The sequence below is a fragment of the Patagioenas fasciata genome, chromosome 6 (genome assembly GCF_037038585.1).
Source record: "Patagioenas fasciata isolate bPatFas1 chromosome 6, bPatFas1.hap1, whole genome shotgun sequence".
Lineage (NCBI taxonomy): Eukaryota > Metazoa > Chordata > Aves > Columbiformes > Columbidae > Patagioenas > Patagioenas fasciata.
In genome coordinates, this window is record NC_092525.1 from 22,741,154 (window position 1) to 22,766,288 (window position 25,135).

General features: G+C 40.3%; 1 protein-coding gene across 1 annotated transcript in view; it reads right to left on the reverse strand.

Moving 5' to 3' along the window:
- The window catches only part of KIFAP3 (kinesin associated protein 3), a 71,409-nt gene that overhangs the window by 1,566 nt on the left and 44,708 nt on the right, over window positions 1-25,135 (reverse strand). Inside the window, exons 18-19 of the mRNA XM_065842007.2 lie at window positions 22,944-23,133; window positions 18,555-18,654 (exon numbers count right to left, since the gene is read on the reverse strand). Of these exons, the coding sequence (XP_065698079.1) occupies window positions 18,555-18,654; window positions 22,944-23,133 (290 nt within the window). The remainder of the gene's footprint in view (window positions 1-18,554; window positions 18,655-22,943; window positions 23,134-25,135) is intronic.

The window sequence follows — 25,135 nt, forward strand, 5'->3', positions numbered from 1 at the left end:
CAGAAATCCCAGCAGAGCCAGAATTTGTCTCTCCTACCCTTGTATGGATTTATTGGTGAAGGACTTTACTTCTGTGACTCGGTTTATCTGTACGTTAATGTGTCTTTCAGGAAAGGCTTCAAGGATGCTTCTGGCAAAGCCCACTGGTAACCCTGCCCCACGCAGCCCATCTGAGTAATCTTGTGTCCTTCCTTCAGTACATTTCTGAAGCCCCTGGGAAAATACATCTAGAAATACGGAAGTGAGAATATCTGGCACAGCAACATATTTGAGCAAAAGACAGTGTTTCTGGTGAGGTACAAGACTGACAGCCAAACGGCAGAAATAATTCATCCTCTACTGAAAGGCTATGTACTAATGGGACAGAATAATTCATTTTTCATATAGAACAGCAAGTCCCACAGCAATGAATTAGATCCTACAGCACAAGAACTGCGCAGGGAAAAGTGGTACATATTTCATGCTCAACAATAACTCTCATGCAGGAGGTAGAGGAAAAATGAACGTTGCCCAAGATACTGGATTACTGCCTATTCATAGCTATGTCACTTCTTAACTTCCACTTCAGTAGAAAGACAAATGCAAAAGGATCCTGATTTATTGTCTGACTAAAGATGCATTGAAAGGAGTTGAACTTCCCCTCAGAAGACTGTCAAAACACAAAGAACCGAAGTGCTTTTGGAGTGGGGAAAAGCTGAACCTCATTACTGCCAATTACACATGTGGAACATGGGTTATGCAAGAGTCAAGGCTGGGAAAGAATGACCCATCCAGAAGATGTACAATGGGTGGGCCCCAGGCCCTGGCTCCGCAAAAAGCTGGCACTGCTCAATCACTTGGACTGGAAGGGCTTGGCGGAAGTGGTGGGGGAACACGTCCATCACTCTGTCCTGGCAGAGACACTTCTCTTGGATTGTGCCTCTGCAAGGTCCTAGAAAAGGATCCTCAGTGCCTGGTTTCTCAGGAAACAAGTTCACCCATGGGATATTCTGACAGTCAGGTAAAGGTAAAAGGTCTGAGGCTGAGATTTGTGCTCTGAGAGGGAGGGGGACACAGTCAACAAGCCAAAGTGCAGAGAAAATAATTCAGTTTCACCTGAATGTATCTTGAGAAATACAGCGTCCTGAAAGTGCTTTACTGTTTCCACATCTGTCTGTCTGTATTTGAACTGGCACTGCCCTGTCTCACAACTTGTAAACGGAGCCATCAGGCTGACGTGAAAGGCTGATCAGTCCCCTTAGCATGGCAAAGAGAAGCAGAATAGCCATGGTATGTAGCTGTGTGAACACATACCTCTGGCTCCACACCTTCCTCTGGCCACCCATTCCGCCTTGTGTCCCCCCCTAAAGTCCTATCTCTTTTTCCAAGCTCATTATGAAACGAGCTGGTGACCTCTGAGGCACCTTCTCCAGGTCCTTCCTTTGTAACTGACAAACAACAGCTTTCTCATTAGCAGGCCTGAAGCTTTAAAAGACTCCTGAAAGAAGGGATTAGGAGAAATCCTGTTAATTTCAATCTAGTTCTTGTCTCCCAAATCATCAAACCCTGTGCTCACCTTAGTCAGAGGATGGTCCCTGTTTCTAACACTCTTACCGATTTGCAGTTTGCAAAGGCATGAGACAGCCAGCCCGCCAGCCCTCACCTGGGCTGCCCTTAGGTAGAACTTTCTGAATACAGGGGACGAAGCTCTCCTGAACAAGCCAACAAGGACCTAGCATGAAGCTGACCAATTTGTCTGGCAGTTCAGAAAACAAACAAGTTGAAAAACTACTGTAAGACAATGCTGATTCTTTAAAAGAATTCTTTCAGTACTGTTAGTACTAGGAGTTAGTATCATACTAAAAGAAGGTGCAGTGAGATTTGGAAGTGCAGAGTCCAGCTTTGTGGTGCTACTACAAGTTCCCAGTGACACCACACACCTGTAACACTGCAGAGAAGCAGGACCCTTTAAGGCTACATTTAAACTCAATAATGCCATTGCTTTCTTCTAAATATCCTTAAAACATCTACGGTTGATTTAGAATGAAAAGATATTTTAACATAAAACACATTTCTGGGTTTATATATATATATTTTTTATTATTTTTTTTTTTTCTGTGACTATAACAACCTTAGTTGTGGATAAGTCAGTTCTATTACACGTTAATACAGCAGCCTGAGAGACCTGTCCTGAAGCAGGACTTTCTTCTCAAGTGTAAATGTGGCTTCTCCTGCTGCTGCAGAGTTTCAAGAACTTGCTTTTGTCGCTCTGTTAAAGACAAAAAGAACATCCTGGTTTTTTGGGTGGGTGAGGTGTAATAACGACACCGAGCCACGAGGCGGCAATGGGGCTCTATCACCGCAACCAGAGCTGTCCCAGCTACTTCCAATTTGGTAATCCTCATTCAAAGGACTTTTAAATGTATTTAAATTGATAACAAGAGCAGGAAAAATATGGTTTCAATCACATTCTCAGCAAATCATTTTTTAAAATATATTTTTTATAAATGTGTAAGTAATTAGGTAAAGATCCCTAGAGTTTAAACTTTGAGAAGTATCAGTTATTTCCAAATGGTTTAGACATACGTTAGTGTCCTGAAGAAAAATGGAAGAGATGGATCAGCTGATAACTGCTTTGGACAGTTTAAAAAAAATAAAAAGAAAGGAACAGAAAATCACATTAAAACACCTTGATCAAATCACCACTCTCTCCTATCTAAATATTTCTCTTAAGTAATTGAAGGCTTGTCCGTACTTCAAAAAAAATTGGCTTTTTACGCATTAGTGCTCTTGAAACGTACCAGCTTTGCCTATTTGACTGTTTGCGCTGGCAGCCCGTGGCAAAAAGCTTGTCCTCTTGGCTGAAGGCAAGGCTGTGGAACCCAGGACGTGACCGAGGGGCAGGACAACTAAACAGCAAACACGCGTCTGGAGACCGAGGGCTGGCTCGCTGGTGAGGCCAGCACAACCTACCGAGGTGGAAACGGGGTTTTAAAACTCAAGTCCTGATGAATCTTGGCCACTTCTGGAAAGATGGTCGCTTTTTGGCTGTAAACGCTTCTTGGGTGACGGCTGGCCTGAGATTGTGATTTGTGCCATGTGTTCTTAGATTTAGATCAGCAAACAGCTTCAAAACTAGCTCCTTAGAAAAATGTGCTGTTGGCTTTGTTTATACAGCTTCTACAGGGAAACCCTGTGCTCATCAGGGCAAGCATCAGCCTGTCTTCCCAAAAACTTGGGGGCACATAAACATGCAATTGAGGCAACAACACTTATCCCCAAATAGGTATTTTTTGCTCCAGTTAATCAGCCCTGTTCTTCTAGCAGAAGAAGGTGCAATCCCTATGGTCATATAGTGGATAAAGATCACACAACGCCACAAGGAGCTTCTCAGATAAATGATTTCTGCTGTTGCCTTGATCTGCAAGTTATTTCAGGCAGTTTTGCCTCACAAGATCGCACGTGTGCGCACAGAGATGGGCACGTGCTAACCGCATCGTCAAAGCGCAACTGTTTTCTTGTGCAAAGTTTAGGACCATGCCTGGAGCCGATGGAGTTAAACAGTGAACAGCACAGCTAATTACTATGTACTGCTAACCTCAGTTGCTGGTTCATTTTGAGACCCTTTAAAATATGAACTGTGTATTTTACCCCTATGCACTCTCTTAATGATTTGTTTTTTTTAGACTGAAATCACTTCCAGCCATCAGTTATACTCGCGGTCTCTACACATGCACTTCCCTAAGCACAAATATTTCTTTTTCCTATTGGTCTGCCAGCCCCTGTCAGAGCAAATTTCACTTTAAACTAAATGCTATGATACTTAAAACCTCTTGGATTACTCAGGCTGCGAGCGTGATCTATGACCTTCCCCAAATGACAGCTGAACTTTCCAATTTGCTTGTACTGCCGGGGAACTGAAGAACATATGCTGAAGAGGAAAATGTTCCTGATGTGCGTGAGTGAAGAGAGATTTCTTAACAGCTCTGCTCGCTGATACTTCCAAATTAATGTGCCCGTCTAGGATACTAGGTGTCACAACGTAATTTAAAATGTAAAGACCAAGCGTGTCCCCCCCTCACAGCAGGAGATAGATGCCAGCCAGCATCCCACAGTGTCCACAAAAATACTTATTTTTTCCTTAGCTCCCTCCTGTGCCCGAAGCCTCAGAGACTCCATAGGCCTTGTGGTCCATCTGGGGGAGCGGGCAGGCTCAGACAGGGAGTGCCCTGCCAGCCACCCTCTGCTGGGGTCCCCTTTGGGTATTTCTGCTGCTCCTGAGCATGCACGGTGCAGGGAGAGAGGCCCCTGAGCTTGATCTGAACTGGGGTAATTAGCACCTGGGTGCAGACTGACCGCAGAGCAAAGCTGCTCTCCGTCTGTTTTCCTCATGCAATAGACACCTGAGCCTGTCCACACTCACATTCACACTGTTACTTGTGCTGGTGCTGACAAGTTGCTCTAAAACGGGTACTAATTCCTCCGGTGTAAGCGAGGCCTCAGAAAGGCGAGTCCTGGGTCACCGAGGAGATTCTTGGTCAAAACTGAACCCCTTGCTGTCCAACTGGTAATCCCCTGGTAGGATGCATGGATCTGGGTGTGATCCCAGCCAGAAACTCAGCTTGGGACACAGGCCTGCACACTCATGAAAGAGGCATGAAGCAGCGTGGCAAGAATCGCACGAGATCGTGCTGTAAGAGACAGTGACTGCCTGTGCATGCAAAGGTGGCCCAGGAAGAATCCTCACCTTAGAGGGTGAAATATCAGTTCAGGAGCTTACACTTCAGAACCAAAATTTCATCCTTTTCAGACTATCAGTTTCATGGTTGGAAGCCCAAAAATCAAAGCACTCTGAAGTTACTGCCTACTGGAAACAAAAATCCAAGCTTAACACACACAGTGCTTCCACTAGAGCCACAATTTCAGCTGTATTTCTTTTCATCCTAAACCTGTTCTAAAACCCTATAAATCCTCCCTCCTTATTCCACATCAAGGCTTATACCAGCCTCACATCTGAGAGGCTCTCAGCTCCTCACCAAGGATAAACACTTTATAATTTTATTAAAAATAAAATCAATTTTACTAAAAAAGATCTATCCATTTATAATTCACTAGGTCCTCTGACCTTGGTAAGACCAAATGCTGCTTACAGCTCTCAACTCATCAGCAATCCTACTAACACCTAAAGAAGGAATCGTACTGAAGCTCTCCATGTGCTCAAGCGAGCTGCTAAGAGAGTTTATTTACAGGCATAAATATGCAGCTCCAGTCTACACACACAGCATCTCTTCTTGCTGCCATCGATCACACCTGCAGCTTTGCAAAACTGCTCCTGAGTGTCAGAGAACAGGGTTTGAACCAGAAGGTTTCTGAGCATCCTTCAGAAGCCCGACGTCAGTACAGTTCACAGCAACTCCTGAGTTTCCTCTGTAACTTCTCCCTTTCTACACTTTATATTATAGTTTCTAAAAACTGTCATCTTCACTCTCAAAACATCCCCCACCTTACTCCAGGCAGGCATTCAGAATTTCATGCAGCACATCCTTGAAATGCTAATGTTTCCCTTCTGTGAATCTACTCATGTGTGACGGCACTATTGATAACATACGGTACAGTTACCATCCTATATTGCCTCTCATGCCAGAAACCCCTGTAATCTATAATGCTGTATCAGGTTCCTGCGTATAACAGACAAAAGTCGTGTTCAGATGAATACTGAAGGCTGTATTTTTCCCTCAGGAGGTACATGAGCCATAGAAGTGCCCCATCAGTCTCTAATCTCGAGACAAGCACAGCATTATAAACTGTACAAACAACAGAGTTGCAGTTGATAATACTTTCCAAGAAGAGACACAGAAGTTTGCCAGCAGCAAAGTCTCTATTTTTTTCTCTCCTCTCAGTAGATTTTTTTTGGTTTGTTTGTTGATGAAAGGTGCTAGCCTGTAGATCTGAGACAACTACTGCAGAGTACTATAATCACATACAGGATGTGGCAGAGGCTGCAGTCCTGCTAGCACAATTAGGAGACTGGTTAACGAATGATGCAGCTTCGTCCCTCTGCAGGTTTCTTCTAGTGCAGAGACCAGGGTTCATTACAGCAGGCAGGAGGGCTGGGGGCACCCCGGCCCTGTCCCACTGCACACTGAGGATTCAGGCACGGGGCACAGCCAGGGAAGTGGGAAATATTTAACTCCATAGAACAAACACAGATCTCCAGCTTAAATTATCTCCAGGTAAGAAATATTTAGCTAATCCTTCACAGGTATCAGCTAACCACCACACTTTAGCCAAGTGAAACCCACGGGCTCTTTGACCTTTCTGCTGATATACACTGTCAGCTGAACACTGGCTGGGATACCATTTTCCTAACACCGGTCATGAAAGAGTGGAAAGCATCAGGAAGTGGCTTAAAACTGGTTGCTTTTCCCCTTGCTTAGAGTCTAGCAATTGAGAAGATAATCCTGTTTACTTCTACATGCCAGCTACCTCTGGGTTTGCTCCACTGGCCATCAATTTTCTGTCCTTCAGAGGAAGAGTACAAGCCATGGGTTATGGAGAAACAGCACACAACTGAGAGGGCTTAGAAAAAGATGTGTTTCTTTATATAATGGCCTGTAACTGTAGATTCTCCTACTACTGGTAATGACGTTAAGCTATAAACCACAAGTCTCTTAAATTCTGCCTCTCACAGCCCCAACTTTCTTTCTCCCCTATCTGTGAAGCTTCCTCCCCCTCCCCTGCTTTCTATCCCTCAAGCTCAAGCAAGTGGAGTTTTGTGGTAGGGACTGTGACTTTGCACACAGCATCAAATGCAAAATCCATCTCTACACTGAATATTAATATTCCTTACACAGTAATACTGTATCTGCTCAAAAGATAAAAAATATGCACACATATAATAATAATTTACTTCCCTTGTGCATCATGATACAGCTTTTATGGATATAATAAAGTCTCTCCTTCTACATGATCCAGCTTTCTTCAGTGCACTTAATGACCTAAAGTTTCCAGTTGCTTCTGGACTTGGTGCCCAGTTGTATCTCAGCACAATACGGCTGTTTCTGCTATTTAATTATAAACAAATGCAAATATGAATTGGGAAGAAAAGAGCACTGTCTTCTGTGTCAGGCTCCAGCTATGCACCAAGCAATAAGCATGCTGGGGAGGCAGCATTAAAAAAAATATATATATATATATATTTCCCAACTGAATAGTAACAAAGCACTGAACTAAAAACAAATGACCTTCCTCAGCCAAATTCAGTGAAAGCCTTGCTTGAAAACCATTGAGTTTGCCATCCCAGCTCTGCGAAAGCAGACAGGGACTTGGGCTCTGTTTCTCGCTCTGTCAGTTACCTGCTGTGTGATCCTGGGCAAGTTACTCCTTTTCTCCATGACCTCAGTTTCCCATTGGAATATTGAAAGAAAAAAACCCACCCCAGACATTAAAGACAGCAACTGACAAACTACAGCAATGAGAAGACTCAAATTAGACTGAGGTAAAGAGAAAAGACTTTTGCTTATTTTGTATCACCCCTCAAAGCGGAAAAAGATTTCTGATCTGCTAGAAAGCCAACCAGCCCAAAACACCGCTGGGGGGCAAGACAGCAACTCTAGGTGTTTCATATAGCTGTCTTGTTTCTTTGAAGGGCACTGGAGTAACCTCACTGGCATTCCCTCACCCAGGCTCACAGCTCTGCCACCCGGGCAGGGAGTTTCTCAGCTATTCCGTACAGGATCTGTTAAAAGGTCAAGTGCACAGCCAGAGCTGGAATGGAAACCAAGAATTCTGACTTTCCATTATAAGCCTAATAGAAGCATCTCCTGTGCTGCTGGCTCAACAGCTGGCCAAACCCACTGATTAGATATATCCATTGCTTAAAATTAATGAAGAACTAAAACAAATAAGAAAGTCCTGAGGAGCAGGCAACAAAAAGAAAAGATGTCCTTCCCTCCCCCTCTCTCCTTGTATAGTCCAAAGTATTTGTGTCAACTCCATAAATTGAATAGTATATTTTCTTAATCTTAACCTAGTAATACATCTGGCTTGGGAAGGTTTCAAGCTTCTCTTTTACTGAATTCCAGCAACGTCAGTGTTATGTTGGGTACAGAAGCTTCACCCAACAGCCTGAGCAGAGTAAGTGGCAATTCCGTGGCATGACCTGTGTCATTGACTAGATCAGCTCAGGATCTGCTCCACGTCTTCCACGTGCTTCTGCCCAGCCTGCCCATTTCCACATGGGAAACGTTTCTTGTGCCAGGTCACAGAGCAGGGTCCCTGTGACAACGCACTCTGAGATAAACAGCTGAAGTGGAAAAGCAAGTTTGCAGTGTCCTGCATTGAAGCACTCATAGCTGAAGAATTATTCCTTTAGATATTTATGCAAGCTCTGTAGGTCCAAGCACTGCTGCTCAGCTCTGCGCTTCGACAGAAACAGGGAATAAAGTTCCGTCTTGAGCACCAACACGCAGAAGAGTGAGACCAACAGGTTACTGGCTGATGGTCACACTGTCTCCAAGAACTGGGCAACTCATCGTGGATGATAATCCAGATGGTGGAGGGAAGGGGAGTCAAAATATCTGTTCTGCTTTGACTTCCAGCTGCAGCCAATAAGAGCTTTCAAAGTCTTTTCTGAAAGTTAACATTGCTAGGGGATTTGCAGTGTTGATTAGAGCATGCAGCAAATGCAATTGGAGCATTATTGCTGATGAATAAATTTTAAATATTTTTTACCACCATGGATGATTCTCCAGATTTCAACCACTTTTAAATATCATCACAGGGCCCTAGTGAAGTCTTGTCAAAATCTATCCCAAAGCAGTGATGATTTTAGTGTAAAACAAGAAGGAAGTAAATCTCAGTGTCTCTTGCTGCTTGCTTTCTTAGGGCTAACATTGGATTTATTAGGGAACAACCCACAGAAATACAGATGTGGAATATTTTCTTGGAGATCCATACCTCAGAGTAGCATTATTATGCAAAAATTTCAACTTTAATTAAATGAACGAAAAATAAAATGTTTACAGGACAAAGGCTGGGCAGGGAGTCTTGGAAAAAATAAAAGTTGAACTGCTCAAAACGCAGAAGGCAAATAAACTCTCTGAAGTAGATTTTTTTAACCATGAGATTTAAAAAAAGTCATAACTAAGTTTTCCAGAGGGAAGAGAAAAGCGTGGTTCAGTCATTATACTTGAATAGCTGAAGCTGATAAACAGATTCCGAGAATAAAATTTTAGAACCAAAACAATTTTAACTCTTTGGCAAGGAAATTAATTTGATATGTTACATTAATTTTTATACTAGAGACTTATTCACGGAACACGTTCAGTTCAGATAATAACTGTAAGAAATATCCCATGGATATACGGGACTTTTAAAAAATACTCATTGTAGGTTTAATTTTGAATCCTGTGAGCATGCTTATACATAGCATACAAAACACCCTTCACTTTATTACAGTTTTAAATCTTTCTTCCAGGTCTGGCTTTGCAACCAACTTGTCTTGATAAAATAGGTCACTTGAAAAAGGAAAGCTCAATAAATTGAATTACAAAAACAACAAGATTAAACTGATTGTGCTGTTTTTGTACAGTGCAGCTGAATTCTGCAAATATGCTGCTGGCTGTGGTTTGGCATTTAACAGCATGCGATCAGTGAGAAGGAGGAAATTTTATTCTCATTAACTGTTGCAGATTTACTGCAGTGAAAAAGGGCTATGTAACCTGAGAAGTGACAGAATGGAAAGATCAAAGCAGCAGTCTGGAAACTAAATAAACCTTCTGGCTACTTCCTGCAAGGAAAATTCACTCTGGCAATGTAAAACAGAGTCCAGTTAAAAACTACTCTCAGTTTTATGAGCTGTCACAGCAGCTTGAGTGGTTTGGACCAGTCAAGTTTAGAACATTATATTTCCTTGTTTTTGTCTCAGATACTTCTGTAAGCAGTTTTATAGTTTCGGCCCCTCCCCCCCCCTTTTTTTTTTTAAAGAGAAAAATAAAATTCTTTTCTTTTGGTTGAAATCGAGAAGTTCACAGCTAAACTCATTAAAAACAAGCAGGTCTTCATTTGCACATTCCATTTCCATTTACTACATTTTAATATTTTACTTTGAGATTTATAAGCAATGTACATTTGCTTTAATAACTCTTCCGCATTCTGTTCACTTATTGTTTAATATAAGTGCAAATCAGTTTACAGAGCCCAGATGGCTTGTAACCAGGGAGCCAGTCTATTCCTAGTAGCACATCTGGAGGGACTACGAGCAGCAGACAGAACGTGGGAATTAATTAATGTTACATTTCAGAAGAGACAGACCCAGGTTTGGGGGATTTTTTGGTAAGACATTCCAAAGGACTTGAGCGAACTGCTACAGCATTTTGATATTCTTTTAAAATTCTTAATAGCCACCTAAACCATGTTGGTTAAATGAGGCCAACTGCAGGTGGAACATAGTAAAATAAAAAGCAACTAAAAAAATGTAAAAGTGACTGCAAGCAAATGAGACCCAGGTATCCTGTATTCCAAGCGAGCTGAAGTGCATGAAAACCTCAACCCTAACTCTTTTCCCAAATGGCATCTGCAGCTTGCTGAAAAAATTGCATCTTTAAAATATTCCCAAGCAAGCTGTTTCATCTCTTAGCATACTAGTGTGATTGTTTGGAGCAATTAAACAGCTCCTACAGTAAACGAAACAAGTGCAACACGATCCTTCATGATGATGGACCACACACCTTGGAGAGGCGGTGTGGTCTGGTCACCGGGGAGCAGGCGAGACAGCACGGCCCTGCTCCAGGCTCCGGCACCTGATTTTGGACCAGTAACTTCTCTTCTCCCAGCCTGTGGTTCCCTGCCCATCTCAGCTGCCAGCTCTTTGGGGCACCAACTGCGTGTTGCACTGTGGACATCGGCTGCGTGCCGGGAGATATGAGGAGAGCTGCTTGGAAGCTTCTCCTGATACAGTCTAAGAACAAAATAATAATAAATAAGCACCCCAGCACATAAAAGAACTTGCTGTATAAATAATACTGTATATGAAGAATACGATATTCATCTGGATATTCCCAAGTTCCAGGCAGTGCTGGGCCCCAAACCTTTAGTGGTTCAGTATGCACAGATCTCTGAACCCTGGGAAAATCTCACCAATGTGGGTCAGAGAGAAAAATCTTGTTCCCCTTGAATAATCAGACTCCTGCTCTTCAGAAATGCTACAGTAACTGTCCACAACGTAACAGCATCATTTGGTCAAATACATAGTAGTGACATTTAAACTGGATTATAATATCATCAGGTTGCAGTATTTAATTTCTATAAACATAGCTTTAAGAAAACAATACAAATATACCTAATAAAATGACAGCTAGCAGGGACTATGACCACTACCTAAAATAAAAGGAAAACAAAGAGGTAACTTTCGTTTGGTACTGGTGCAGAAACAAGTCATTATAAACTAGATATGAAGAAATTCAAGCTCGCATTGAAAAGCTCTTAGTGATGAAGCACTCATGTTCTGGAAGCATCACTGCCACATTTAAGTATTGAAGGAAGACAACAATGCAGTGAATTTTGATTTAGGCCATGATCCAGGATCTGAAGAAATCAAGCGAAGCCCTTCACTAAGCCTGCCCCAGACTGTGATCAAAACCTTCCAAAAAGCAGCAGTCCCTGCTTCCTTATTACTATCTCTTAGATGCAAAATCTCAATTCCAAGCATATGTATCACCTGAACATGCACTGATGAGCAAAAAGAAGCTTACCTTCCCATTTCACATGAACAGTCAGTAAATGCTGCATTGTCCAAGTGAGAATTGTGCTTTATCTCTGTCATTTCAAGTCAGAAAGAGTCATATCAGAAATTTAGCAAAATCCTCCTGACCTGGTTCGGTTTAACTTCTTTAAAACTAAACACGCAGGCAGTTAGGACAACAGAATATGATAAAAACCAAGATATGACTCTGCTAGCACTAACAGCATTCTTGTGGGACTAAAAGAAAAACAATGACAAAAAACCCTTTTTTGTCTCCAGAAACTTCATTGGTTCTGGGCTTCTCTGTAAGGCCTTTTCAAATTCGTTTCAGTGGGATTTACAATTTGCTAATACTGATGTGTGATAAACTAATAAAACCTGCCTACAAGGTTATAGGCCCAATTTACTAATAAAACCTAATTCAATTCTCTTGGGAAATGCAAATTCAATAGTGTCCAAATGGGAAAAGCTGAGTACAAGTCTGCTGAACACACTGCAAAGGAAAAAAAGTGGGTGTTTGTGTTTTTGTTTTTGCTTTTTTTTTTTTTTTTGGTTTTGTTTTTAAAATAAAGTTTAAGCATGGAAAGAAAAAATTAATGTACAGAATTGTAAGAAATATCACTATGGTAAAATGTTTGAAAGTAGAATCATATTGTAATAATAATTTACACTCTATTAGCTTTTCTTTCCAATAATTAAAATATTTTATATTCACCACATGTCTACCAGTAAGAGAGGAAAGCAATACTGCCTTTACTCAAATGATAAGGAGAGATGTGGATGCTTTCAATTCTACTGTAGCACAGATCTCGCGTCAGACTATGGTTTTTATCTAAGCTGATCTTTCCAAGAACCACAAAAGAAAAGTTTCTTCTGCCACTGATGGCTGCAAAGACGCAGCTCACTTTTATAGTCTACTAACATACTAGTTTTCACTTGAAATAGCCTGCAAGATGGCACTTCGCTGCTGGAAGGCTGGGAAGAGAATGTTCAAAATTCTAAATAAACTGTGCACATTACTGAAAATGTAACATGGATGAGAAATACTCCATAGCAGGATCACCAACTCCTTCAGTCCTTTCCTTAGGAACCAGGTTCCTTCTATCAGCAACATATCCTGTAGGGTTTAGAGACGACAGCAAGGAAGAGATGAAAACTTAACTTTCATGCATGAGAAGTACAACATGTGACTGCTTTAAGCAAATCTAATTAAGATTATGATCTACATAGAATATAGCTCTAAAAGTCCATGTAGGATACAAGTTATAGGTACAACTATTAAAAAAAAATTCATAAACAATCACAAAGTGCGTATTTGCCAACATCTGATGCAGTTCCTTGTACCTGACCTGAACAAGAGCTATTCAGCTGTGATTGATGACTGGGAGTTTGCAATTTGCTGCAGGAGTCAGCAGGAATGGATGACTACAAGTTTAGGTCTTTTCTCCATGAAGATTCACATCTCATTTTCATCAGGCTACCCGAGCAAAAAAGCTGGTGGATGTGACTATTCCTGCCATTCAATGTGGGTTTTTAGCACACTCAGACATTAAAAGTCAGTAGCTTAGCTAGAGATAAGCTAAGTCACATGAACACAGTCTTCCCTGTGCTCCCACCACAACCCATGGCCACACATTATGCCAGTGATGCCTGTGTCACCGCAGTTTGTCAACTCAGGATACAAAAGCCAGATTATACACACTTACACACCAACAGCCACAGCAGCCTGCAAGGCCCTGGCTCCATATATTTAGCTCACAAAATATCACGATGACCTGCCATGGCAAAAAGAAGAAATGCAGCTACAGTTTCAGCTCTGTAAATCCAGGCAAGAGGAAAGATGTTCCACCAAGGACAGAGACAGTCACCCCATAAAACTGGTTTTGTTTGACATGCCAAACCTCACTGCTTACTGGGAAGAAGCTTCCGTCAGATCTCTGTTGAGAGGAGATGCAAGCACACACGCCGGGGACAGCACACACACAGGAACACCTTGTCCGAGTGAAAACGAAGATCGTGCAATGGCAGCTCTGCTACACTTTATAATGAGGTTAAAGGATTTTGTACTAGAGAAAACTTCCTCAGGAAGAAAAAAAAAAACAGTTTTGGCTAGCTCCAGCATTCCTAGTTATTAATCTTTCTAAACCCACTGAGAGAGATTTTGGAACGCTGATGAATATATTAACAAAATTTGGCTTTTGCACTTACATTTTATACCATTATCTAGTTAAAACTGGGAAAGGTTAAAATGCGGTCTCTTCCCCAAAGGGTAAGAAAAACACTGTGGATCTCTCTGCTATAAGATATTTAGCCATCACTATTATGTTTGTGTCTTACAAAAATAATTAGTCTCTAGAAGGTCATTAAAATTTGATAAATGAGCGCAGATTCTTGAAGATGTCTTTCAGCTGGTCTTTCTCCCTTGCAGCTCAGACACTAAGCTGTCATCACATTAGCCAAAGGTGAGGGATTTTTTGTTTGCTACAATCATAAAACTTTCACTCTATATTAAGGGTTATCAGAACCAGGAGCCTTAAATACAGATTTTAATAACAGATGAAAATTTTAAATCTATGCCTAATGCCCATCTGCTTCTGAAAGACAGTAAGACAATTCAAAGCTGGTAATCTAATCAAAAAAGTCTTTTCTTAGCCAATGAAAAAACCTGGATACAAGCTGTCAAAACAACCTCTTCAGCCACATATTTTCTGCTGAATGGAAAACATACCTTACAATCTGCTTGCATTCTGCTCCAAAGCTTTGAGGAAAACAAGAGATGCTGTTTGTGCATTTTATTACCGCTTCTGTGTACATTATATCCTGAAATAATTCTATTTATAGACACTTTACACAATAGTACAACTCCACTAAGAATCTAGTTAAGAAATAAGAGCTGTAAAATAAAGCTAGAAAACACACAAGCTAGATTACCGAAACAAAGCATTACTATTTCTAAAAATGCCTTGGGTCCCTAAAGTAAGCGTGGCAGTACAAGAAAAATGCCAGCTTTCCAGGTCTTCACTTATGTGCTGATGTTTTATGCTGAAAAGTACCAGAAAAAAAAATTATCCCTGCTTGCTTCAAGATATGGCCAGAATAGCAAGGGCACAAGCAGATCTACAAACTGAATTTAGGGCTAGATATTTTTACAATTCCCTATACTTTATGATGCAGGAATTGATAATGCAAAGTAACGTTCTCAAGTCCGGCAGTGGTGGCTTCAAAGGGAAGTCCAAGAAACCCTGTGAAGGGAAGGCAATGTCTTTGAAATATACAGCCCTAAAGATACTCCACCTAATTCACCAGATCTATAGACGTTCTTACTGCTAATACTTTGTGTTTTCCTCTTAAACATAATGGGGGAAAATCAACCAACCAACCAACCTATGTGCTAACCCGGTGAGCACAGGTAACTATAAATAAATACCTTAACGTTTTTAAACTCCTGTTTTACTCTTGAATTCAAACCAGGACTTCCCTACCCACCTAAAGCTATACAGGAGTTCTAGGTCTGCAGCTCCAGTGTCTCCTGCGACAGGGGCTCTGCAGGAGATGGTTGCGATATCCTGCTGGGTTACAGGAAAGTCAACCACTTCATCCATCACACAACTGGATACAGCTGCTGCTCTAATTGCCCTGAATTCTCCTTGACTGTAACAAGGTAGAACTGTGATGGCAGAGGCTGTCCCAGACCTCTGTTAGAACTAGCATCTTACAACCAAGGAAGCACATGGTTTTCACTATCTGCTCAATAACTGGTGTGACAATCTGATATATGGCAGTTGGGGTGGGCTGAGCTCCCTTGCGCAGGCATTATTAAATATCGCTCACAGTGAAAATCTTCAAGGCAACTCAAGTTTACTTGCAGTCCTTGAAAACCTCTCCTAATAGACCCATTTCTTTGGCTTCAAAAAATGAGGTTGGAGATCAGAAAACACTTAAGCCCTGGTAATGCATTGGGGACACCAACACTAGTTCAACACAAGCTCAGCTTCTCAGTGACACACAGGCACTAAAAAGGTGACTCTTTCTGGCTGACTTGTTAGGGCCTCCTGGAGGGGCAAAGGGAAGTCCTGATCTACTCCGAGCACACTGTGAGGAGAGGAAATAACCTCAGAGAAATTAAAGAGCTAACATGTCCTCAGTCTTCTTCATAGGAGTGCAGAAAGGAGAAGAAAGGATTAGGTTATTCAAAGCTGCATAGCAAGAAGTCAGCTCACAGTTTTCACCTACCTCAAATTTCACAGGGTGGTCTTAAAGGACAGAAAAGTCTCCTTTCCAACTCACCCCATTGCTGAGAAAACAACTGTTTCTATTATAGAATTAAAAAGCCTCATATAAAAGACCAAGACCAGAAGACACAAGCACAACAAATAAATGTAAATCAAAAAGAATTATAACAAATTACAAGACCAAAAATATGTGTCTACTCATTATTAGGCCATCCTTCTCTGAACTCACAAAAAATGTTACTATTAATTGACTTGATAGTTAACTATGCAAATCATAACTCAGCTTTCTTTAAAAAAAGTTTCTAAAAATATATTCAAATATTAGTAATAGAAAAATGAAACATTTTTGTAACAAAAATGTTGATTTATTAAAAGCTGGAACTGGTTAAAAATAAATCCTTCACATACTGTTCTTGTTAGCTATAAAACTGTAAGCATAAAAATGCCCTCAAATTATGTTTTTGTATGGATGAAATGTACACTATATAACACATAAAAAGAGCCTTGACTTGCTGCTATTATTTTTAATTAGGCTCTCTAGCACGTATGGTTTTACCTTCCAACACCAATTCAAATTTGGGAAAAGGGAGGGTCTGACTCTCCAAACTCATGGGACTGGCAATACCACGGCTCATGCCTTGGAGCACTAATGCATTTTACATTAGCTCCAAGCATCAGGAAATCCTGGCTTCTGGCGCCAAGAAGTTCAAAACGATAATGACACACATCTGAAAACCAGGATTCGCCGTTCGACTGCCAGTATCTATTCTATCAAACAATTCAGTCCTGCTCTGTTACAAATAGGACAGAACATTTGCAGCAGTCCACGCTGTTTCCAATTAGACTGCGTGTCTGGACTGCAGATAAATCCATGGAGCAATCATATCGAAAAGTCTTCCTAGAAACAGAATTCTAATGAAAAACTTGAATATTCACAGAGGCTATCATCACTAGGCAATTACCAAGTTTGCTAGAAAAACTGCAGTTTTTCTGTTTTCTTTCTTGAGGTGAACCTCTAAAATGCCTCAAAACAGTACAAGAACATTCTACAAATACTTAATTTAACTAGGTATACACCAGATGTATTTTGCTACTCATTCTGGTTAGAATACAATCAGATTAAAAAGCAGTTTACTAATGTAGCTCCCTGATAAAGAATTCAAATTGGAGGCTGAGTGATATACTTTAACTTTTACCCAAGGAGACTCGAGATTTTTTTCCCAGCTGAAAGCTTTCTGGCCAGCCAAGAGCATTTTGGCTGGGGCTATATCCGAGTTTACTGGAAAGAAAGGAGGCTGCACACCTTCCTCCCCACCTCCAGGGGGGGCATGAAGACTGTTTGGACCACACACCTATACAGTTCTGAGTAACACAGAAATCTGTCATCTCCTGTACCCCAGTCTCCCCTTCCCAAACACAGGCTCCACATGAAGGGTTGCACACTGCTCTGAACTTGATCCTTACTGAGTACAAACACTTCCATTTTTCAAGAGGATCTGTCTCTTAATTCCTACTTATTTTTTCCTGATCTGAGCATTTTTGTTATTTTAATTTGTTCTTAAAAATGTCACCACCATTCCAGTCTTGCTGATGTTCAGCTCTCTGGTGCATCACAGGTAGAATCAACAAACAAGTGTAACTGTCCACTGCCCTTTAGCAAATACAAGAAGCCAAAGTAAGGGAGAAGAATATTTTTTGCTTCAGCTGTGAATACTGTGAATTACTCATATTTTACAAATGGTGACGAAAGTTGCAAGTGGTGAAAATAACATCCTTCCTTTGCAAAACAACAGCTTCACCCACAGGGCTGGGCATGTCCAGATAGCATCCTGTTAAAGTGAATTCTGCACCTTGTCTGTAAAGTGCTTGAAATACTTCCTGCTAATGAGTGCACATAATTCATGCTCTATAAAAGGCATTTCCTAAACACTACAGGATCTATGAAGATTTCATTCTTTGAAATAAGCCTTTTCTATTTTGAACTCATGGGAGAAGTCTACTCAGAAATTCAAACTGAAACAGCTTGCTAACATTTGAAGAAGAAGTCATTCACCAGAGGGGAAGTTCAGACATTTCCCAAAAGTCAAGCAGACATCTTTTGCTTATCTAGCAAATCTTCAAAGTGCATGCCATCAGTAATCTAACAGAGAATACCTTGGGAACACTTAGGTTAAAGAAAACAAAACAAAACTCCCAAATCCACAGAAATAGTTATAGTGGCTGAGAAACTTATTTTTAACTACTTAAGAATATTGGAAACAAAAGTCTTCTAGGTAATCAGCATCTCAAGCCCCTCTTTAGATATTTCCCAACAACAACATCGGGGGAATGGTATTTGAGTAATTGTCATAACATGTAGTTAGTTGTGTGTTCTAGTTTTACTTTTCTACTCTACAGCTTCTGGAAATCTATCTTGTATTACAACATGTATGTTAAAAGAAACATGTAATTCAGAAGACAGACTAGAACTACTTATTCAATATAAACCATTCCCACTTGCTATGAGGGCAAAAATTGTTGAACACCACAGACAAAGCCCTGTAAAGGAACTTTAATAGCCATTGTTGGTTTATATGTGTTCTTTACAAACAGCAATTTACCTGCTAGCGAATGGATGCTGCCCAACGAGGTCTCCATTCTGAAGATGGTAATCACCGAAGAAATCTGGACTCACTGCTCCATCAGGGGCTATTAGGCCATCTATAAAAACAAGAAAGATCCAGTGACTGTATGAAGGAGCATGTCTTCAGAGCAAGCAGGCAACACAACCTGAGCTGGTTTATCTTAGGAATTCTTTAGCAACTTGCAATATTTCTGTGAGGAAAGCAACAATAATACTGAAAAACAGCAACTTCAATTACAAAAAGTCCTCACTGGGACTCCAAGTAGCTCAGCCTACTGCCCTGAAAAAAGCTGTACCTAAGAAATACTCTCTTATTCCTTCTTCTTCAGGCGTGTGAAGTTTATATCAAGTTTCATCTTGTCTGTCCCATCATGACTGTGAGCCCAGAGAAGAAATAATGAGAAGGGTCAAACATTAATTTGGGCCAGCAGCAAAGTAGTAGAAATGCAGCAAAGGTCTTAATTGTTCAGACTCTACCCTTCACCATTATGTCTCTTAAAACTGGCCAAGAAAAACAGGAAAGCAATTTCAAATGTATTTCTTTCATCTCCCCCATATTTTAATGTCTTCTAACTATTTCCTAAAAGGGTGGTCTTTTCCCATGATATCCTCTCAGGAACTTAGGTTACAGTTTCCCATTGCTTCCTTTGTATTGAAACACTGGCATACAAAGATGCAAACATTTGTAAAGCCAGCAGTATTCCTTAAAGGCTTCACAGTCTCTTTTTGCTTTATAAGGAAGAGAAGAAAATCAGGGGCTAACCTTTTCCCTCTCTTACATCAGTGTAAATCCAGAGTGTCTTTGAAGTAAAGTCAGTGAGCTGACCCCAGCTGAATGAGAGCCCAACTTAACTCTTTCCTGTTCCCATTCACAAAAACAGCATTTCTTGTTAATATTAAGGGCACAGTTCCTACTTGGTAATTAGTATTAGGCTCTAATCAGATAAAATGAGCTATTTCATTAAAACAGACTCTACATCAGTTTACCTCTGCTATTGTATGAAAACAATCCCAGACTTGTAGTGCAGAAAGCATCCCCAAAAAACAAAGTACAATCAGACTGATACTTTAATAGTTTAACATAAGGGAGAGAGAGATTCCTAATGACTAGGAAGTTACAAATGCCGTTCCACTTTAAAGAAAGAGAGATAAGATCCAGGGAGTCACAGGCCACTTAGCTTAACCTCTGTGGTTTCAAAACTACTAAAACTGCCTGTGCAGGAAGCAGTGGAAAGTTACTTACAGACACAAGGGCTTAGAGATGATGACTCCGGCATTCAAAGAAATCTCCCTATGCTTTATGAATTTACCTGATGGTTTTTGAAGATAATATAGTGACAAATGATAAAAGGAATAGAATTGACACATCTAAATTTCTAACAGACATCTGATGAGGTGCTACAGATGTTCATTGAGAAGATAATACCTCATGGGAAAGTGACTGAATACGACACAACGCATTGGAAATGAAAAATGCTAGCCATGATCAGACTACATTTTAGCAGCATAAGATAGCTGTACATGGCTATATTCTAATTGTGTACATGTGTATACAGTATGTGAAAGAGTATTACTTGACAAGCAAGTAATCTGGCCCAGACTGATATTACTGTCTGTCAGCATGTTCAGTGAGACATGAGTGCCCTGCAATATCATATGGATGTAAAAATCACCAAAGAAGAGGAAGGGAAGTTAAAACAGTAATTAGAAAACTTGGCACAAGTGTTAATATCTCACCACCTATTCCGTATTTTTCACATAAAAGAAATGAGGGGGAACATCAGCACTTTTATACCTGCAGCACTTCAGATCAAAACCAATCAATTTAAGTGGCTATGTATTTCAAACAGTCAGGTTTGGTTAAAACCTATTGCACAACAAAGACTTAAAACCAACATCTCTCTTTATATTAATAAAAAAGCACTACATTTTAACTCTGAGGCTAGAGCTACCACTACTTAAAATGTCTTCAATCAAGAGTGCTAACATTCAAATCAAAACACTCAGAGTCAGGGCTCACAAGAATTTATAGGAAAATGAAAGCACATGGATAGCATCAGCTGCATATAATATGATTACACAGTTAAAGGACATCTGTTGTTATGTACATTTCAACATATATTAGGGTTATGTACTTTCAGAGCAAGAGAGACACCGAGCTCATGAAGAAAACTTCAGAGATTTCCACCAAGTTTTTCATGTAGGTTTAAAATCCTTTGCAAGAGAAATGTTGGTTAATCGCTGCAAAAAAGAACTTATCTTGCCACCAGTGAACTCCAGAATTATTACGGCTGAAGGGGGACTTGTATTGAGCGCCAGCCACCAGTGCAGGTCATTTTTTAAATTATCAAACTGAAATACAAGCATTCAATTTCTGGCTGCACAAAGATCTGTATTTTTGTTATTTTTTAACTAAGCAATGCTCTGTCCTTCAGGAACTCAAATGCCTACTCCAATCGCTACAATAATCCGCAGCCTTTTCAAAGGAATATTATGTCCCCCTCTGGCCACAACTCAAAAGTATAAATCCAGCAGACTTCAGAAGCACACCATTCCTGGCACTTGCTGGAAGGAACCTGAGCAGTGAATCTGTATTTTGAATATAATCACCTACTCTTATACCTTTAAAAACAAAAGTACTTTTCAAACATCTGGAGAACATATAATTGGAAATCTGCCTCTCCTTCCCGGTCAAATGTCGATTCCAACACAAAAATCTTTGTTCAAATAGCACTAAGCCTATAACATAAAATGATTAAAGTCAGGAAATGCAGTGTTACTGATGCCACTCCATCTCTAGCTCACATTTGGGAAAAGAAATGGCCCTATGAAATAAGCAAAGGTCTATTATTAAGACCTGTAAAGGGGAGACTACAAAAGGCATGCTGGCACATCTTTAACTTCAGGAAGCCTAAAAGAGATTTGATGTAATAAAAGGCCCTGGTACCGTACAACACACTGCTAACCTACAGGATTCAAGAGAAAGGCAAGTTGCTAGGCTGACACATGTAACTGAAAGTAGAAGAAAAAGAATTCTGAAGTTCCGATAACCTTTGAGAATAATTTTTCAAATGTTACTGAGATCTTGCACAGTTACATTCTCACAGTAACTACAAGTAAATTTTATAGGTTTTAGTGGCTTTGTTTTTCTTATTATTATTTCTGAAAATTCATCCACAGTCATAGAGTTTTGTGACTCATGCTTCATCGCAAAGGACTGGACACTTATATGGAAAATAAAAAACCACAGACTCAAACCCAGTAATTAAAAAGAAAAGTACATGCACACATACAGTCATCCAGGAGTTTGGAAAGGATATAAAACCACAAGCTTGAGAGCATAAGCAAACTCCTAGTTATTAAAAGTTATGATGACATTTATCCGGTGGGCAAATTATTTCATTATTGTCTCCTGCAGAGTCTTTTGAACTTTCCTCTCAAGCAGCTGGCAAGAGGATACTGGACTAGATACAGTGTCTTAATCCAGTATGGCAACATCTATTTTCTTAGTAACTATGAAATTTTTATAGAAGAATTGAGATAGAGCAGATTCCACTTGAGATCCCCCTAGAACTATGCCATTATGCACTACTAATAGGATTAAGGAAACTTATGAGAAATGCCTTTTTTATTTAGAAAACATATCAGGGTTAATCTCAAATAAGAACATGACTTAAGATTTTTTTTTTTTTTTTACACTAACTCGTTCAAATTGTCAAATAATGAAACTTTTTCATAAGAGGAACAGAAAAAATTACTTCTTGAAAAGATTCACACACTTCCCTAGATATATGACAGCAAAAATCATACAGCCAGATTAGCTGAAAGTCACGGAATGATTTGCTCTGCTAAGGAACCTACAAGTTTGATGTGGCTCAACTGAAGGCTTTCATCAAGATATGCAATAAATATTCAATTACAGAATAAATACATGAGGCAGAATAAAATTCAGCATAAAATCCCAGAGCTGTGAATTTAACAGGGATAAGAAAAAGTTTGCATTTGCAAAGCAAACAAGCTACGGACACAAGAAATAGGTGCGAAGAAAAAGGCTGGGCCACCTTTCTTCAAATCAGTCGTCATGCTCCATTAGCCCTCCGAGCCAGCTCTACTCATATTTCTGAAGACCTGTAACACTTCCTAAGGCCATGGATATACAGTCCCCAATCCATCATTAACATCCTAGCAAGCTGCTCCCTGGCTACAGCAGGCTATACAGTGCTGCTCCCAGTGACACAAGGGGGTAACTGTCCTGCTGGTCTGAGCCAGCGGATTCTCTCCACAGGCCCAGGTCAAGCTCCTGTTCCAACCACAGAGGTGGCAATCCCAGTCCTGAATATCCTCAACACTAATATACACCCCTCACCTGCACTGTAGTAGAGATCGGGTCTTTCCAGAATATCCCCTTCATGAATGTAGGGCTCAATGGGATCATCCCCATACAGGTACTGCTCGCTGTCATCCATCTGCCGACTCTCCACCATCTCCAGCCACTGAGAGTTGTGCCATCGAAACTTCTCGCTCTGGATTTTTTTAGCCCATTCCTCATCATATTCCTGTTAAAAAACCACCACACAATATTTTAGGATGAGGTATAGACAGAACTGTTTGGTTTAACAGGAAATGGCAGAGGAATTTAATGTCAGCAAAAGACATCAGTTTCAGGGTTCAGTGACTTAAATCCTCTATCTGAGTTTGCAGAGTACTGTAAGCAAACAAGGGAATGATTTTACAAGCACTAGGTGTTATTCTGGTTTTGCATATGCAGCAGTACAATCTTCCTGTCATGGTTTGTAACTTTACAACCATCCAGCAAAAAATCCTGGTTTGAGCAGCAAAGTTCCATCAGTCTCATTCGGTTTATGCAGAAGAGTCAATTACTGCAATTGTCAGGGGGATTTCAGTAATTAATTACTAACACTGGCCAAACACCCTGTACATCCTCATTATATAAGCATCCACTAGGACAACCGGTTACTAGTAAATACAACAAAAAAAGGTTGTGATAAAACCAATAAATCTTTATTTTGTTTCCCAACCTCCAATAATACAAAATTTAATTTTCGACTTCTTGTCAAATTTTATAATGGCTCTCTATGTTTAATACTGAATACGCACAAAAACGGTGCACAATATCTGTAATAAAGATATGGAAATCTAAGATACAAAACTAAAATCTGAGATGTACTTCTCCAAAAAGCTGGGGAAAGTGGGATATAGGCTCCAGCCACTGTGGAAACAAAATGTAGGCATGAAATTTCAGTCTGGATTACAGCCTGATTGCACTCAAATGATGTGATAGTGAATATAAAGGAGTATTGGAGGGAAGTGACATAGCTTACAGTCACTGCAATCAGCTGTTTCGAAAGCCCTTCTAAACAGATCAGACTACATGGGCTGATGATTACCAGGGAGGGAACACAGACCTGGGGATAATACAGTTTCTCAATACTACTGGAAAGATAGGGCACAGCTAACTATAGCAAACTCATCAACACATAAAATTTGCAGATGTTATCAATTTGCAAAGATTCACAACTAATGCATCATGGTTAGTCTTTTTAATCAAAGGACTGTAAACAAGAATAACACTCATAAACAAAGTGTTTTTATTTGTGAGAAGAAATATCCTCATGAAAGAGGTCCCACTTCACTGTCTTCTAACCTAAATTCAAATGAGATAAAAATCGAAAATTTCTTAACTCTCATGTTGGTTAAAATATGATCTAGACAAGACTTTCCTTGGAGATCTAGCTGGGGTAGTTTAACGTTTTAAAAATCTGGTTTACTTGGCCCTAAAGGGGATGAACAGCGTTTACACAACTAGCGACAATGCCTTGGCTGCAGAAGCGGTTATTTCTTAAACTGCTCCAGCTATCCATGCAAAGGGAGACCTGTCTATAACCAGAGGTCACAAAATAGCAGTGAAGACAGAATAAGTTGCCTGAGTAGCTCAGGTTTAACTTCTGAAACCCCTGCAGACTGAACTTGAGCTTCTAAACTGACTTAATATTCAACCTACTTTGTGTTCATTGCTATTAACCTCACACAGGTAACGCATTCTCTGCCCTGTGTCTTTTCCACCCTTCTGACTGGTCAATAATACAAATACCAGATGCCCCTGCCACTGTGGTAGAGGCTTCTCTCACACTGCTAACAAAGATCTAGAGCATCTAAGATTTCATGGGGAATCACAGGTCGCATCGTGCAACCACAAACCCTTACTCCATGGCAGCAGGGTTTTAAACTTTTTTTTTTTTTTTTTAAACTTGGAGAAATGGCAAGTTTCTCTTGGCTTTAAGTAGAATATAAACTACCTCTTGATGGGACAGCCATGCAAGTACCTGCACATTTGAGGCTCTGGTCAGTCTGTTGCATTATTCTAAATTTCTCCAGTTCCACCTTTGATCATCACTATTTACCAGGCTTTTCTAATTCCCCTCTGCACCATCCTGGCACACAAGAGGTCCTGTACAAAACCTGGTCTCCTGCGTAACTCCCATACACAGAACAAGTACCACCTGTGGGATCTACAGATATTCTCAGTGGCCCCCAGCA